At 35.3% G+C, this 14,310-nt stretch overlaps 1 protein-coding gene across 1 annotated transcript; it reads left to right on the top strand.

Moving 5' to 3' along the window:
- The first annotated feature begins 4,892 nt into the window (after positions 1 to 4,892).
- On the top strand, positions 4,893 to 9,185 carry LOC108670947. The gene is made up of 5 exons (XM_047884197.1): positions 4,893 to 5,031; positions 6,727 to 6,911; positions 7,568 to 7,665; positions 8,768 to 8,902; positions 8,938 to 9,185. Exons 1-5 carry the CDS (start codon positions 4,896 to 4,898, stop codon positions 9,140 to 9,142), a joined length of 759 nt encoding a protein of 252 aa, XP_047740153.1. The 5' UTR covers positions 4,893 to 4,895; the 3' UTR covers positions 9,143 to 9,185.
- The last annotated feature ends 5,125 nt before the right edge of the window (positions 9,186 to 14,310 follow it).

Here is a 14,310-nt window from a genome sequence, read left to right as displayed (position 1 = left end):
TATTCTCAGAGAAAACATGTGACATGAATGAATGTTGGAAAATAATACTCTAACAACACCTCAGGGACGATGTATTGGAACAATGAAATTTATTTTCCCAATAGACGTACATTAAAGAAAATTTTAATGCAACTAATATTAAAGCAGTTTCAATTACAAAAAAATTGCATTCGGATTTTGCAGACAACAAAAAGTGTGTATTCAGAGTTTTCAGTTCATAAAACTTGGCATTCGGATAATTTTGTGCTTATTTTCTAGCTAATTTCTGCTAAACTAAGCGTATAATATGTGTGTGTAGCTGTAACTGTAACTATAAAGAGTACAATTTAATAGCTAGTTTAACAACCAATGAAATTGCTTAAATTATATAATTTTATTAAATGCTGTTCATCCAAAGAAAATTAATTCTCTATGCCCGAAGCGATAAAAAATAATAGTTCGTGAATCATTATAGTGTGGGGAGTTGGAAGCATATGACCTCTGCTGAAAAAAAAATTCAATTTATGAATCATTAATTTACTGTCGATTAGTGCATTACATTAAAATCAAATATCGGAGCATACACGATGAACAAAATACATATGATATAATAAGATGGAAATATTTAAATATTTATTATATAAATTTACTGCCTGACCTTCAAATTGAGCTTTAACCGCCTCGCTACATAGCGAACGTATCTCGATGTCAACTTGCAGTTGACAAAATTGTAAAAATTTAGGGATGTGACCTCTGCCATGACGCGATTTTAAATTCCGACGAAAAACACTGCCAACTTTTTGCACGGACACTGCAACATTCACATAATTTTCATTATTTACTATAAAACTTGATAAATCTGATGGTTTACAAACATTATGTTGAACTATTAGTGTTCCTATCAATGTCCGTATTGTTGTAATTACAATGCAGTGACAGAATTATAGTGTCTAAATAAGTTGCATCAGTTGCACAACTTTCACGATGCTGTCAAATGATCAACTCCTAAACTGAAGCACATTGTTGGTCGGAAAATAAGATTCAAAAAGATTAATGAATTCCTAGCACAAAGACAGCGGTTTTTGAGCACCTAGCGAAGGTTTTAAAGATGCACGCGATGCTGTCAAGACATTCATTTACATAGCTAACTGTTACATGCTAATAGAATAGAATAGAATAGAATAGAATAGAATGGAATAGAATGGAATAGAATGGAATAGAATGGAATAGAATGGAATAGAATGGAATAGAATGGAATGGAATGGAATGGAAAGGAATGGAATAGAATGGAATAGAATGGAATAGAATGGAATAGAATAGAATAGAATAGAATAGAATAGAATAGAATAGAATAGAATTTAGAATAGAATAGAAGTGTCGGCATTGAAGAAAATAGGCCCATGGCCTGTTGCCGATTCTTGAATTTTTCGTGACTTGATTCACAAGGGATCCGGCAAGGGACATGAACATTCATAGTTGGTTCTGGATGCTTATCGGTTCATAACATAGGTGATCATAATTGATCTGTTACTAGACACTATATTGATAAATGAAGCACGTATTAAAATAGACAATAATTTGAATAGCGGCTTCGTGTAAGGCAGTTTAAATATAAATATTTCCTGTAATTTCTGTACTAGATTTAGCTACCTTTCACATAAGGGAAACAACCCGAGAAAAAATAAATTATCTCCATGGCAAATGCACGTATTTAGATTATTATATTATGCCAGTACAAAATTTTTTAAACCGTGCGTGAAGTTGCTTCATACGTAGAAGATTTGCTTTCATATTTTGATATTCTACTGGTCTTACTGAATAAAAATTAATTTTCTGAATCATTTTGTTCCTATTGTAAAACCTTGTGTTTTTCTTCGGTGCTATATTTAGGTGGCAGATTTTAATTAATTAAGGAGCTTGTCGGTCAGATTGAAAGATCGCGGATGATTGACAGAAACTGCACCTTCATCGCCGACTAAATACGCAAAATTTTCGTACAGCTTTTGAAATGAATGTTATACATAATAATTTTTATCCGTTCCTATCCTAACCTCTCATCTATTTTTTTTTTCGTTCGATATCAAACTTCTGTGTAACCTGCCTTTGAAGTTCGTTTGAAACAGACGCCACGGCAATCGCTTCGTAGAATACTGTAATAACAATAATGATACATAATAATAATAATAATAATAATAATAATAATAATAATAATAATAATAATAATTAAAAATAATAGAAATGAAAATAATAACAGGTCACATTAGGCTCGACAGATATTTCAGGTCGAGGACTAACCGGCTTTTTCTTGATACGTAGAGTTTTCTGGATGATGAAACCAATAGCGGTGTCTCACCTCAGCTCGTTGATATTCAGCGTAGACGTCATAATATGCAAAGAATGTAGAATTACGACAACGTATCGTCTGCTGAATACCAAATGTTGACTTCGTAACTATGGTTGAAAAGTCATCGCCCTGTGCATGCAGATTTGATGCCAATTTCTCAATCAAGTTACCGTTATGTCACTCTAGATAAGTCATATATATCTTATGTTAATCAGAACTAAATTAATAGCCTCTTCATAAACTATACATTAGCTGCTTGAAAATTACCAGTTGAAAGCTAGTCTAGAAGCTACTACATAAATAATATGAATTTTGTTTTGAATTAATACCCGTAAATTTCATCAACAAAAATTGGAGTCTTTCAAGAAACCTCAAACGCTTCGTTAATCGCTTAAGCGGTAACAGATCCCAATATGTTGCTAACGCATAATTCAAGTAATAGGTATTTTTTAGAAGTATAACCCAATTCAAATTCTCCAGTGTATGAACGGCACTCAGGCGAACAGTGTTAAGAACAACAAAAATTTGTTAATGAAAATTTTTACGAATTTACGAATTCAGCCCATATATAATCATTTTCACCTGCATGATATGAAATATTTGTGAGAAAATTAAATATATTGGTTCAAACTTATTTCCGCCTCTTAAGATTTATCAACCTTCATTGTTTTATTGAAAAATTACCTAAAACTTTCATTCCCTTGCACTTCTTGAAAGAGATGATTGAAAAATTAATCATTGCGAGTTAAAATCAATTGAAAATCTATCATTTCTTCCATGTGCAATTTGCAAGCGATAACTGAAACAACTAAAATCTTTCGGGTCAAAAGTTTCTTGAAATTTAAACAATTCTCCCTTGCACAGCACGCAAGTGATAACTTAAAAATTACTCTATTATCGAATTTCAAATTGCTTGAAACATAATAAACTTTACATTGTATCGGATGCAAGTGATAAATGAAAAATTACTAAATTACCAAGTCTCAAACTAATTGAAACATATAAATAAACGAATCATTCAACTCTTATCTCTAAAATTACTGAAAAAATAAAACTCAGTACTCACCGCAGTGAGTGACAGAGATAGCATTTTCTCAAAATCGACGAAAAGGTGAAGTCACAGACAGACGGACGGACGGACGGACATGACGAGCATAATAGTGCAAATTTTCCATAAATGAGAAAATGCGCTAAAAATCACTAAATTATCAAGTCTTAAATTACTTGAAACTGATAAATGAAAGAATCATTAAACTCTTTTCTCTAAAATTACTGAAAAAAATCGAAACTCAGGGCCACTGGAAACCAAATTCCAGCTTCCCCAGAATGTGAACCTAGGAGAGAAGGAGGGGCAGAACAGGTACGGGGGGCAAAGGCAGAGGCTAAGGCGCGTATCCAGCGCCAGTCCAGTAGCCTGGAGTCGTTGGTTTGCAACTCCAGGTCTGCAACGGACGAAGGCGGGAGCAACACGCACTACAGACCTTAGAGAATTTTTAGATTAGAGAATTATTTCGATTAGAGAATTTGGAAGAGAATTATTTTGATTAGAGAATTTTGATTAGAGAATTATTTTGATTAGAGAATTATTTTGATTAGAGAATTTGGATTAGAGAATTTCCGGGTAGTTTTTTCAGTAGCAGGTCTGCAACTCTAAGTTTGCAGTGAATGTGGTGTTAACGATTCACTTTTGAAGCCTGTGCAGTGCTATGTTTATTTCGAAATTTAATAACAACTGGAGCACAAAATTTCCCAGCCAGTTGTTACTTTAAAAATTTCGTTTTCGAGTGAATATTCACTTGTGGTAAACTGTGCAGATATTTTTCAGTGAAGTGTATGGTTGATCAACGGATTTTTTTGAAGCGTATTTACTTGAACATGCTGAACCGTTATTGAAATATAGTTTAATGAGGTATTCATTCAGTGACAATGATAAGTGGTTCAGATCGCGCAGGGTAATAGTGAGACGGCTACATGCTTATATCAACTAAATATTCTGTAATAATATTTGTATTTCATTATATCGCGTTATAAATAAACACTATTCATTGCTTCCTATGTATTTATTGCTAAATTGAAAGAGTTTAGCGTGCAAATTTCCTCATTATATCCAAAGAACAGATAAGCGGAGATAACATAATCATTTAACCTAGGAAGAAGTTAATTAATTTGCAGATTGATACGGCATCTAATACGCTTTTTGAATTATATAAATTATAATTTTGGGGTTATAATTAATTAAAAACATAAAATAAATTATAATTTTATATAATTAAGTAAATTTTTATAATTTATAATTTTATAATTTAATTTAATTTTTAAATAATTAGTATGAGCTTCCGAATTAAACGTGTTAGTGATGAATTTGTGCTCTAGTGAAAAATTCTGATTAAAGACCGATTACTTCATTGCAGATTTTAATACGAAACGATTTTTTTCCTTTATGTTACATAATTCAGCTTCTCTAATATAAATAGTACTTTGACCGCAACTGAAATCACAATTAAGTTATACATTTTTTTATTTCAAAATTTTAATACACCTTGTAGCTTCTCAACTGATTTCCTCGCAAAACATGTGTCGCATTCTGAGGATTGCCGTACTGGTGGTGCTGTTGGTGCTGCCTTTGTGCGCGAGAACCGAGAACCAGGCACACACCAGGTCCAAAAGATCCTTCTTCTTTTGGAATCCTGACGCACCAGTTCTTATAGGTGGGTCCACCTGACAAAAAATCTTGACGCTCCAGTTCTTATAGGTGAGTCCATCAGACAATTTATCCTAATGCACCAGTTCTTATAGGTTAGTACAACTGACAATTTATCCTGACGCACCAGTTCTCATAGGTGAGTCCACCTGATATGTAATCTTGACGCACTAGTTCTTATAGGTGAGTCCACCTGATATGTAATCATGACGCACCAGTTCTTATAGGTCAGTCCACCTGACAAGAAATATTGACGCACCAGTTCTTATAGGTGAGTCCATCTGACAATTTATCCTGATGCACCAGTTCTTATTGGTGAGACCACTTGAAAAGAAATCCTGACGCACCAGTTCTCATAGGTTGGTCCATCTGACAATTTATCCAGATGCACCAGTTCTTATAGGTGAGTCTATACCAGATAAATTATCCTGATGCACCAGTTCTTATAGGTGAGTCCACCTGACAATTTATCCCAATGCACCAGTTCTTATAGGTGAGTCCATCTGACAATTTATCCTAATGCACCAGTTCTTTTAAGTGAATTCACCTGGCAAGAAATCTTGACGCACCAGTTCTCATAAGTGAGTCCATCTGACAAGAAATCTTATCTTGACGCACCTGTTTTCATAGGTGAGACCACGTGACAAGGAATCCTGGTGCACCATTTTTATAGGCGAGTTTTTGACAAGTAATCCTAACGCACCAGTTATTAACGCACCAGTTATTAACGCACCAGTTATTAACGCACCAGTTATTAACGCACCAGTTATTAACGCACCAGTTATTAACGAACCAGTTATTAACGCAACAGTTATTAACGCACCAGTTGTTCGCAGACTTGGCCATTTTTGGCCATCTGGCAACCCTGATTTATGTACCACTACGTGATGGAGAAATAAAATTCGTAGTACGCATATGTACCACTTCGGTGTAAACATGTTAACGAACTTTTTATTCGTCATGTTATTCCAGTATAACCTATCTTTATCATGCACTTGTAGTGTTTTAACGTACTGTAATCCCTCACTTTTTTCCGTACCAGCAGTCTTTGCAGTCTTCATCGTACCTCTGCAGGACTTTAACATGCTTCAGTCTCTCGGTTTACTCTTGTCACGCCAGGTTTCATCATGCACTTGAAGCAGTTAACGTACTTTATTTCTTCAGTTTACAGCTGTTACTGCAGTTTTATTGTCCCTTGTGGGACTTCACATAGGTCCCTCAGTTTACTTCTGTTACGACGATCTTAATCATATCTATATAGGATTTTACCTTGCTTAGGGCCCTCGTTTTACTCCTGTTACGGCGATCTTTATCATACCTTTGTTATATTTTACCATACTTGGGTCCCTCAGTTTACTCTTGTTACGGCGATATTTATCATACTTTCGTAGCATTTTACCACATTTGGTCCCTCAGTTAACTACTGTTACGACGATCTTTATCGCACTTTTATAGGATTACCTTACTTATATAGGGTACGCACACAGTGAAAGCAGGTTTGCCCGCGCGGGCAACCTGCTCCAACCTGCCACAAGAATGAACATAGGATAATAATGTAAGTGTTCACAGTGAAAACCTGTACGAATAGGCTTCTGTATTCTATGGTTTCAGGCGCCAGCCTGAGCAGGTAACCAGCACGCTGGCAACCTGCTTTCACTGTGTGCGTACCCTAAGGTCCCTCAGTTCACCTTTGTTACGGCAGGTTTCATCACCGGGATCCCCATTTCTATCGCCCTGCCCACGCTGGTAGACACCACACCGCGCGCCCTGGGGGAGGCAGCTCCAGACGAGCGGCTGCTGGATTTTGAGTATCCTGAGGACCTCTTCTGGGAGCCTGCCTATGACCACGAGCTGACTAGACTGGAGAGCTACTTTGACACTCTTAAAGTGAGGTTTCAGTAATGATTTTTAGCGGGATTTATGTAAAAAACATTACAGTTTGATTCCCTGATGTTGCAGTATTAAAGAATAGCTATGAAAAATATTATACTTCGCGTGCTTATAGTAATTATGATATGCTAATAAACTTTATGAGCAGATTTTGATTGCGTAACGAAGCAAAACTTTTTTGAACTATTGGTGATTTATTCGCTTGCCTGAAAATTTTATTACTTTTTAACGATATAATGCTACTCGAGTTGATATATATTTTACTCTCATTCAAGTATTTTAGTACGCTTTATTTACACTTCCACAAGCCCATGACTGGAAGAAGGGGGTAAGAGTGACTGACTCAAGAGCAATATCTCTTTTTAGTCTCCATAGATCAGAATATATTATCTCTTGTATATAGGCTGTTCAGTCTCCATAGATCAAAATATATTATATCTTCTATATAGGCCGTTCGGTCTCCATAGATCTGAATATATTATTTTTTTATATAGGCTGTTCCGTCTCCATAGATCAGAATATATTATCTCTTGTATATTGGCTGTTCGGTCTCCATAGTTCTAAATATATTATCTTCTCTATATAGTCTTCAAGTTTTATGTCGGAATTGTGATTTTTTTTTACAAAAATTGTATTTTTTGTTGTAATCTCAGGTGCCAATGGTGGTGTGTCAGGAGCGACTGGTGTGCGAGTTGGCTGCCGAGCCTGATGCCTTCTCTCCATTTTCCACGGTGGTGCTCAGAGAACTCAGGTTAGATTTAATTATTTTATGTATATATAGACAATAATGAAACGATTGTAGACAGTATGGATAAAAAATAGTATGTTTTTTGAATTGGAGTGGGCTGTTATTTCTAAGTACGGGAAATACCGTAAAAATTGGGCTCTAAATTAGGTAAATAGATATTAAATAGATATATTAGGTAAATAGATATATTTTTTTTAATTCGATAACAATAATTCCTAATGCATGATGAGTTAAGATAGTTATTCAGTAAGTCCGCAACAATGTCAACATGCAACAACTTTGTGCGCAATGAATTTTCCAAAGAATTCTAAAAGACTCCATTAACGATTTTATACCAGGAAGCTGAAAATTGAAGCAAAACTTGTTAGTTACACAGTAATACTATTCTACGATGAAACAACGTTTAATCAACGATGATTCAACGAATAACACTTAATTAATTCAACCTTCATTCATCGTCAGATACCCGATGCGAATATATAAAGAGCGTGTCGCGCCAAAGGATTATGTTTGCAGTAAATCATTCCTTCTATTTCAAAATGCACAATATTACTTCTCCATTGCAGTATATTTACCTTAAATATATAAATTTCCGACAGCCAAAGAACCGGCCCAGTTAAGCCGTCCCAAGATTCGTTGTTTTGGCGGCTGATAGCAGCGTCGGCGACAGGATATGCTGCTTTCAGTAAATTACTCCTCTATTTTAAAATGCATAATATTACTTCTCCATTGCAGTATAATTTACCTTAAATATATATTCCTGACAGCCAAAGAGCCGGCCCGGTTAAGCCGTCCCAAGATTCGCTGTTTTGGCGTCTGATAGCGGCGTCGGCGACAGGATATGCTGCTTTCAGTAAATTATATTCCTCTATTTCAAAATGCATAATATTACTTCTCAATTGCATTATATTTACCTTAAATATATATATTTCTGGCAGCCAAGGGGCCGGCCCAGTTAAACCGTCCCAAGATTCGCTCTTTTGGCGGCTGATAGCAGCGTCGGCGACAGGATATGCTGCTTTCAGTAAATTACTCCTCTATTTTAAAATGCATAACATTACTTCTCCATTGCAGTATATTTACATTTAATATATATTTCTGGCAGCCAAGGAGCCGGCCCGGTTAAGCCGTCCCAAGATTCGCTGTTTTGGCGGCTGATCGCAGCGTCGGCGACAGGATATGCTGCTTTCAGTAAATTATTCCTCTATTTTAAAATGCATAACACTACTTCTCCATTGCAGTACAATTTACCTTAAATATATTTATTTTTGGCAGCCAAGGAGCCGGTCCGGTTAAACCGTCCCAAGATTCGCTGTTTTGGCGCCTGATAGCAGCGTCGGCGACAGGATACGCGTACAGCGCGGAAGGATGCGCGGAGCAGTACGGCGCCTGCAGCAGAACTGCGCGCAGTATCCTCAATATGCCCGTGCTTAAAGTGTGGCAGTTCCTTAGCTCACTACTTAACATGAAGTTAACTTAAATGCCTCTAATTGAACTTAATTGTGTAATACATTAAAATTAAAGAGTGGTAGTTCTTAACATGAAATTGACTTAATGCCTCTAATGGAACTTAGTTGTGTATTACATTACAATTAAGGTGTGGCAGTTTCTGAGCTCATTACACAACATGAAATTGACTTAAATGCCTCCAATGGAGCCTAATTGAGTACTACATTAAAATTAAAGTGTGGCAGTTCCTTAGCTCCCTACTTAACATGAAATTAACTTAAATGCCGCTATAATGGAACAAAATTGTGTATTACATTAAAATTAAAAAGTGGCAGTTCCTTAGCTCACTACTTAACATGAAATTGACTTTAGTGCCTCTAATGGAACTTAATTGTGTATAATATTAAAATTAAAGAGTGACAGTTCCTCAGATCGATGGTTAACTTTACACTGATTTTAGTGCATCTCGTAAATATTCACTGTGTATTACATTAAAATGAAACCGTCGCAGTTCTTTAGCTCTTTCCTAAACTTGAAACTGACTTCAATACATTTCTTAGTGTAGTACATCAAAATATTTTGAATTTTTTTAATAATATAATTTTTGTACCTAACTCAAGAGTATCTCATGCAAATTTCATACGTTCATTATCATTCGCATTACTTTTCTGTGTAGATGTTTGCCTTGCGTTCTAGTTCTTCTTAGGTTTGTTTGTTAGAAAAAACCTATTGTTATTTGTACATTTCTTAATGAAAGGATTCTGCGAGAAAGTGTAATCTCGGTCGTTATGTTGTCTTGAATGCAGACATTTTTATTATGAAATAAATAAGTTGTGAACTTGAAATAAGTTGTGAACGCCAGTGATCGAGGACAATTGGAGATGGAAAAATTGATGAAATCGAAGTTTCTGGGCATTATTAGTTATTTTAACGGGGAAATTAACAATACTTTTCACCTTAGCCATAATTGTTGGGATTATAATTCTATGGCAATAATTTTTCATCATATGAAACTTTTGATGAATGAAATTGTAAAACTAAGCTCAAATACATCAAAGATTGATGGCAATCCGTCATGAGCCTGGCATATGCCGACTGATAATTAGTATACTAATACATTATTTATTCAATTGAATATAAATTTACTATTTCATAATCTTAATTAATAAATAAAGATCCTCATGTCAAAATTTATTCGTCATTTTCGTGTTGAAAAGTATCAAACTTTGTATGAATGTTATCTTTAATGTAAATGTTATTCAGACACGTTTTCTCAACGGCAGAAATTGGTGAAAAAAATTTAACTTATTTTATGTTCAGCCATAACGGCTGGATTTTTCACATTGTGCATCAATTTAATTATCAGTGTTAGCCCACTTGAAACAATTGATCTTATTCGTTGTTTTTTTTATTCCACTACAGTAACGGTTCTATTAAACTTATTAAGACTTGGCATATCGTTTTCTGCCTTAACGTTGAATGTTGCACTTCGACTCTGCTTGGTTTGGATTGCATGATGTGCACATTACACGCGGACTGATCCTAGTTTCGTTGTAATTTCTCTGTTAAACGGTCTATAGGAAAATCTCATTCAGTAGAAACCCTTTGAAATTAGTAACAAAAATGACCACGTCGGAATTCGACGTTGTCGCGATTCCGACTCTCAGGTTCATTCAAACGTGAGGTCATTATTTAAGAACGCGGTCCGTACCCGAGCATGCCAACTAGTTCGGCAAGATCAGCTGAATGTTAAATGTAACCACATATATATTATTAAATAAATATTAATAATTTTAAATGTAAATTAATAATAATATTAAATAATATTCATTTAATAATAATATTAAATGAATATTAAATGTAACCACACTTGATTAAATGGCATAATTGTATCGCATCTTTGTGCTGCAACTGCAACACAGCGTCGTTAATGACGGCGGATTGTGTTTTAGGCACGAAAACGGGTCCAGAAATATTAATACCAATTGTTTATATATTGGTATTTTTAAATATTTTCCTCCACCATAGGGACAGTAAATCATAATTAAGAAAAATTTTATTTTAAACGGGACACAGAATTCAGAGTACGCTTCGAAGTTTCAGAACACGTTCAAGAACAGACTAGATAAAGCTATGGAAAAATACATGTTCAGATTTGAAATGCCTAGCACCATATTGAACCCGGTGGAAGTCTAGCTAGTAGCTACTTCAAACTATCGTCAGTCATGAAAAGATCCGATCAAATGATACGAGTTTAGATCTATGAACAAGGCACGAAAAGTAAAAGAATCGGCGACAGGCCACATCAGGCCTACACTTCAGCGCCGACATCACTATGTTATGTTATGTTGTGTTACGTCTGGTGATTCAATGATGAGAGGAGGATCAATTTAGTGGAGAGGATCAATCACCCCTCGCTACTCAATGAGAGGTACAAATTGATTTATTTGTTCTTGAAAGTAAAATAAAAAAGACATCAATTTCATACAGAGCTAGTAATTGTGGATTTTTGGCTGAAAAAAGTTCTACTCATGAAGCTTTTTCGATGAGGCCTAGGATTTGTCTACACTTTATCCAAATGAACTTATGTTTTTATATCAGTTTACGGTAAAAATAATTTTTTATTCTCAAAACAAAGAGAAATATTTGGGGGGCTAAAATATTCCATAAATAAATTCATTTCAACTCATGACTTTTAAGTTTAATTGTATAAATAATTAAGTTTTCCAGGATTAGGATTAAAAATGGCAATAATGACCTAACAAAGGGTTTACTCAAATACAAACCAATTTCATATAGTGTCAATTTTTTTCTACACAGCGTCAGCGACCTGAACGAAAAATTTCACCTGTCGACGTAGTAATTGGATTTTTAGGATCCTAAACTACATTCCAAACTTACAATAATAAAAATAATAAAAATAATATTAATAATGATAATAATAATAATTATAATAATAATAATAATAATAATAATAATAATAATAATAATAGCGGTTTCAGCGTTATTAGGCCGTAGGCCTGTCGCCGATTCTTAACATCGCACACAGAGGGGGACACCTTCAACTCGAATCAGCCTATAATTATTCACTTCAGTTATTCTTTCAAGCAGATATCCCCCAGATAATAACTTTTAACTCGTATATCTATACGTAGAGATGCTCATCGTACCCTACGGAACATCTGATTTCTAGAAGCGATTTTAAATCTACCGTCCGTAAGGCCAGTCTAGTCAAGAAAAGTACACTGTTAGAAAAATTACCGTTAACGGTATTATACCGGCGTTTCAGTGGCCGTTCAGCACGTGAAAGAAACACCGTGTCGCCGTTTTTATTCTAATTTAACACTAGAAATCCGTAAAACATCTGATAAAAACGGCGAAACAGTTTATTTTCACGGGGCCACCGGCCACTAGAACGCCAGTGGGACCGTTTTTTCACCGTTTTTTCTAACAGTGTACAAGAATCGGCGACAGGCCTATCCAGGCCTATTTATTTAATGCCGAAGATACTATACTATACTATACTATTGGACATCATCATAGCTCATCCGAGCCTCGTTCCGATATCCAAGCGAGGTAACCCCGAAAGACATTCACTCGATTTACTCATTAATTATTGTACATGAATGAACCAAAAATTTTCTGATAACATATCCATCTGCTTAGTGTCCGTTTTGACAGCTCTGATTATAGGGATAATTGATAAATATTAATCAAATTGATAAATTTGATTTATATTGATTGATGATAAATTTAGGTCGCGATCGGAGTGCACAGATTTAATCTGTTTGATATTTGGTTATTATCGGCTGGACAACGCATCCTTCGGTGAAACGCTTTTTGGTTATTGATGATGCTCTCGCTCATCTATTTTTATTTTAATTGTAATGTATAGATATTCATCTTATATCTGGGTTCATTCTTCCTTTCAGTAATAATTTTTCACACTGTATTGCCCATAACAGCTTATTATTAAAATGAAAAATCAATAATACCTCTAAGTTATAATATTCATTTAAAGTTTGTTAATTATTATTCATACAATAGCAACAGAGTAGTTAGTGCAGTCAGAGTAGTTAGTGCAGTCAGAGTAGTTAGTGCAGTCAGAGTAGTTAGTGCAGTCAGAGTAGTTAGTGCAGTCAGAGTAGTCAGTGCAGCCAGAGTAGTTAGTGCAGCCAGAGCAGTTAGTGCAGTCAGAGTAGTTAGTGCAGTCAGAGCAGTAATTAAGTGCAGTCAGAGTAGTTAGTGCAGTCAGAGTAGTTAGTGCAGTCAGAGTAGTTAGTGCAGTCAGAGCAGTTAGTGCAGTCAGGGTAGTTAGTGCAGTCAGTGCAGTAATTCAGTCAGAGTAGTTAGTGCATTCAGAGTAGTTAGTGCATTCAGAGTAGTTAGTGCAGTCAGAGTAATCAGAGCTATCAGAGCAGTGGGAGGAGGTGTTCACATCTCTGCAGACGTGTCATCAACTAATCCAGGAGTGTTTTGCGCCTACCCGGCCAGCCCATGCCTTTATAAAAACGATCTCATGAATATAATTCGTCTGGGTCTGCAGTGAACTGGGTTATCTAACGGGCCAGAGTGAACCTGCCTGGGCAGCGGGGGCTAGAGTGCCGGCTACCAAACTTGCAGTGCCGAGACGATGTGAGGCGGAGTAACACGGTTCCTTGTGGGCAGGCTGAAATAATTTACAGCTATAATAAAATAATTTTTAATGAAAATAGTGTTTCGTAGTGTGCAGTGAATGAGTGAGCATCGATTTGCTTAAGGAAATTATTTGGCTTGAAACACATACGGGCTACATTTTTCCCAAAAAAATGGCGTGGTGGTGGTGTTTCTAGTTTCCCAATTGCAATTCTGAAATAAGCATAATGTTAACAAAATTTCTCATTGATGTGACTTACTGTACACGGGAACAAAAATTAAAGGCAGAAAAAAATCAACATAAATCATAGGTTGTTCTCCATTGAAAAGAAAATCTATTTTCTTGATGATAACTGAGAAAACTGCCTTTTTACCATGATATATTACGTCATTATTATACCTAATGATGGTTGCTCCAATCAAGTGTAAATTTAACTGTTTAAATCTTATAATTGATTTAATTGAATTCGAATATAAATTTTGTGACCTGAAAAGGCCACCAATAATGATGACGTATTATCAAAATAATTCCTCCACACTTACCAAGCTAGTTTGAATATCATT

Source organism: Hyalella azteca, unplaced genomic scaffold, assembly GCF_000764305.2.
Source record: "Hyalella azteca isolate HAZT.00-mixed unplaced genomic scaffold, Hazt_2.0.2 contig14817, whole genome shotgun sequence".
Taxonomy (NCBI): domain Eukaryota; kingdom Metazoa; phylum Arthropoda; class Malacostraca; order Amphipoda; family Hyalellidae; genus Hyalella; species Hyalella azteca.
This window is presented reverse-complemented; position numbering and strand designations above follow the sequence as displayed.

Excerpts from the sequence above, each read along its gene's own strand:
- LOC108670947 (XM_047884197.1), top strand. The coding sequence starts at position 4,896 with ATGTGTCGCATTCTGAGGATTGCCGTACTGGTGGTGCTGTTGGTGCTG. Across the intron at positions 7,666-8,767 it reads GTGGTGCTCAGAGAACTCAG|CCAAGGAGCCGGCCCGGTTA; the intron begins GTTAGATTTAAT and ends TATTTCTGGCAG. Across the intron at positions 8,903-8,937 it reads AACACTACTTCTCCATTGCA|CCAAGGAGCCGGTCCGGTTA; the intron begins GTACAATTTACC and ends TATTTTTGGCAG.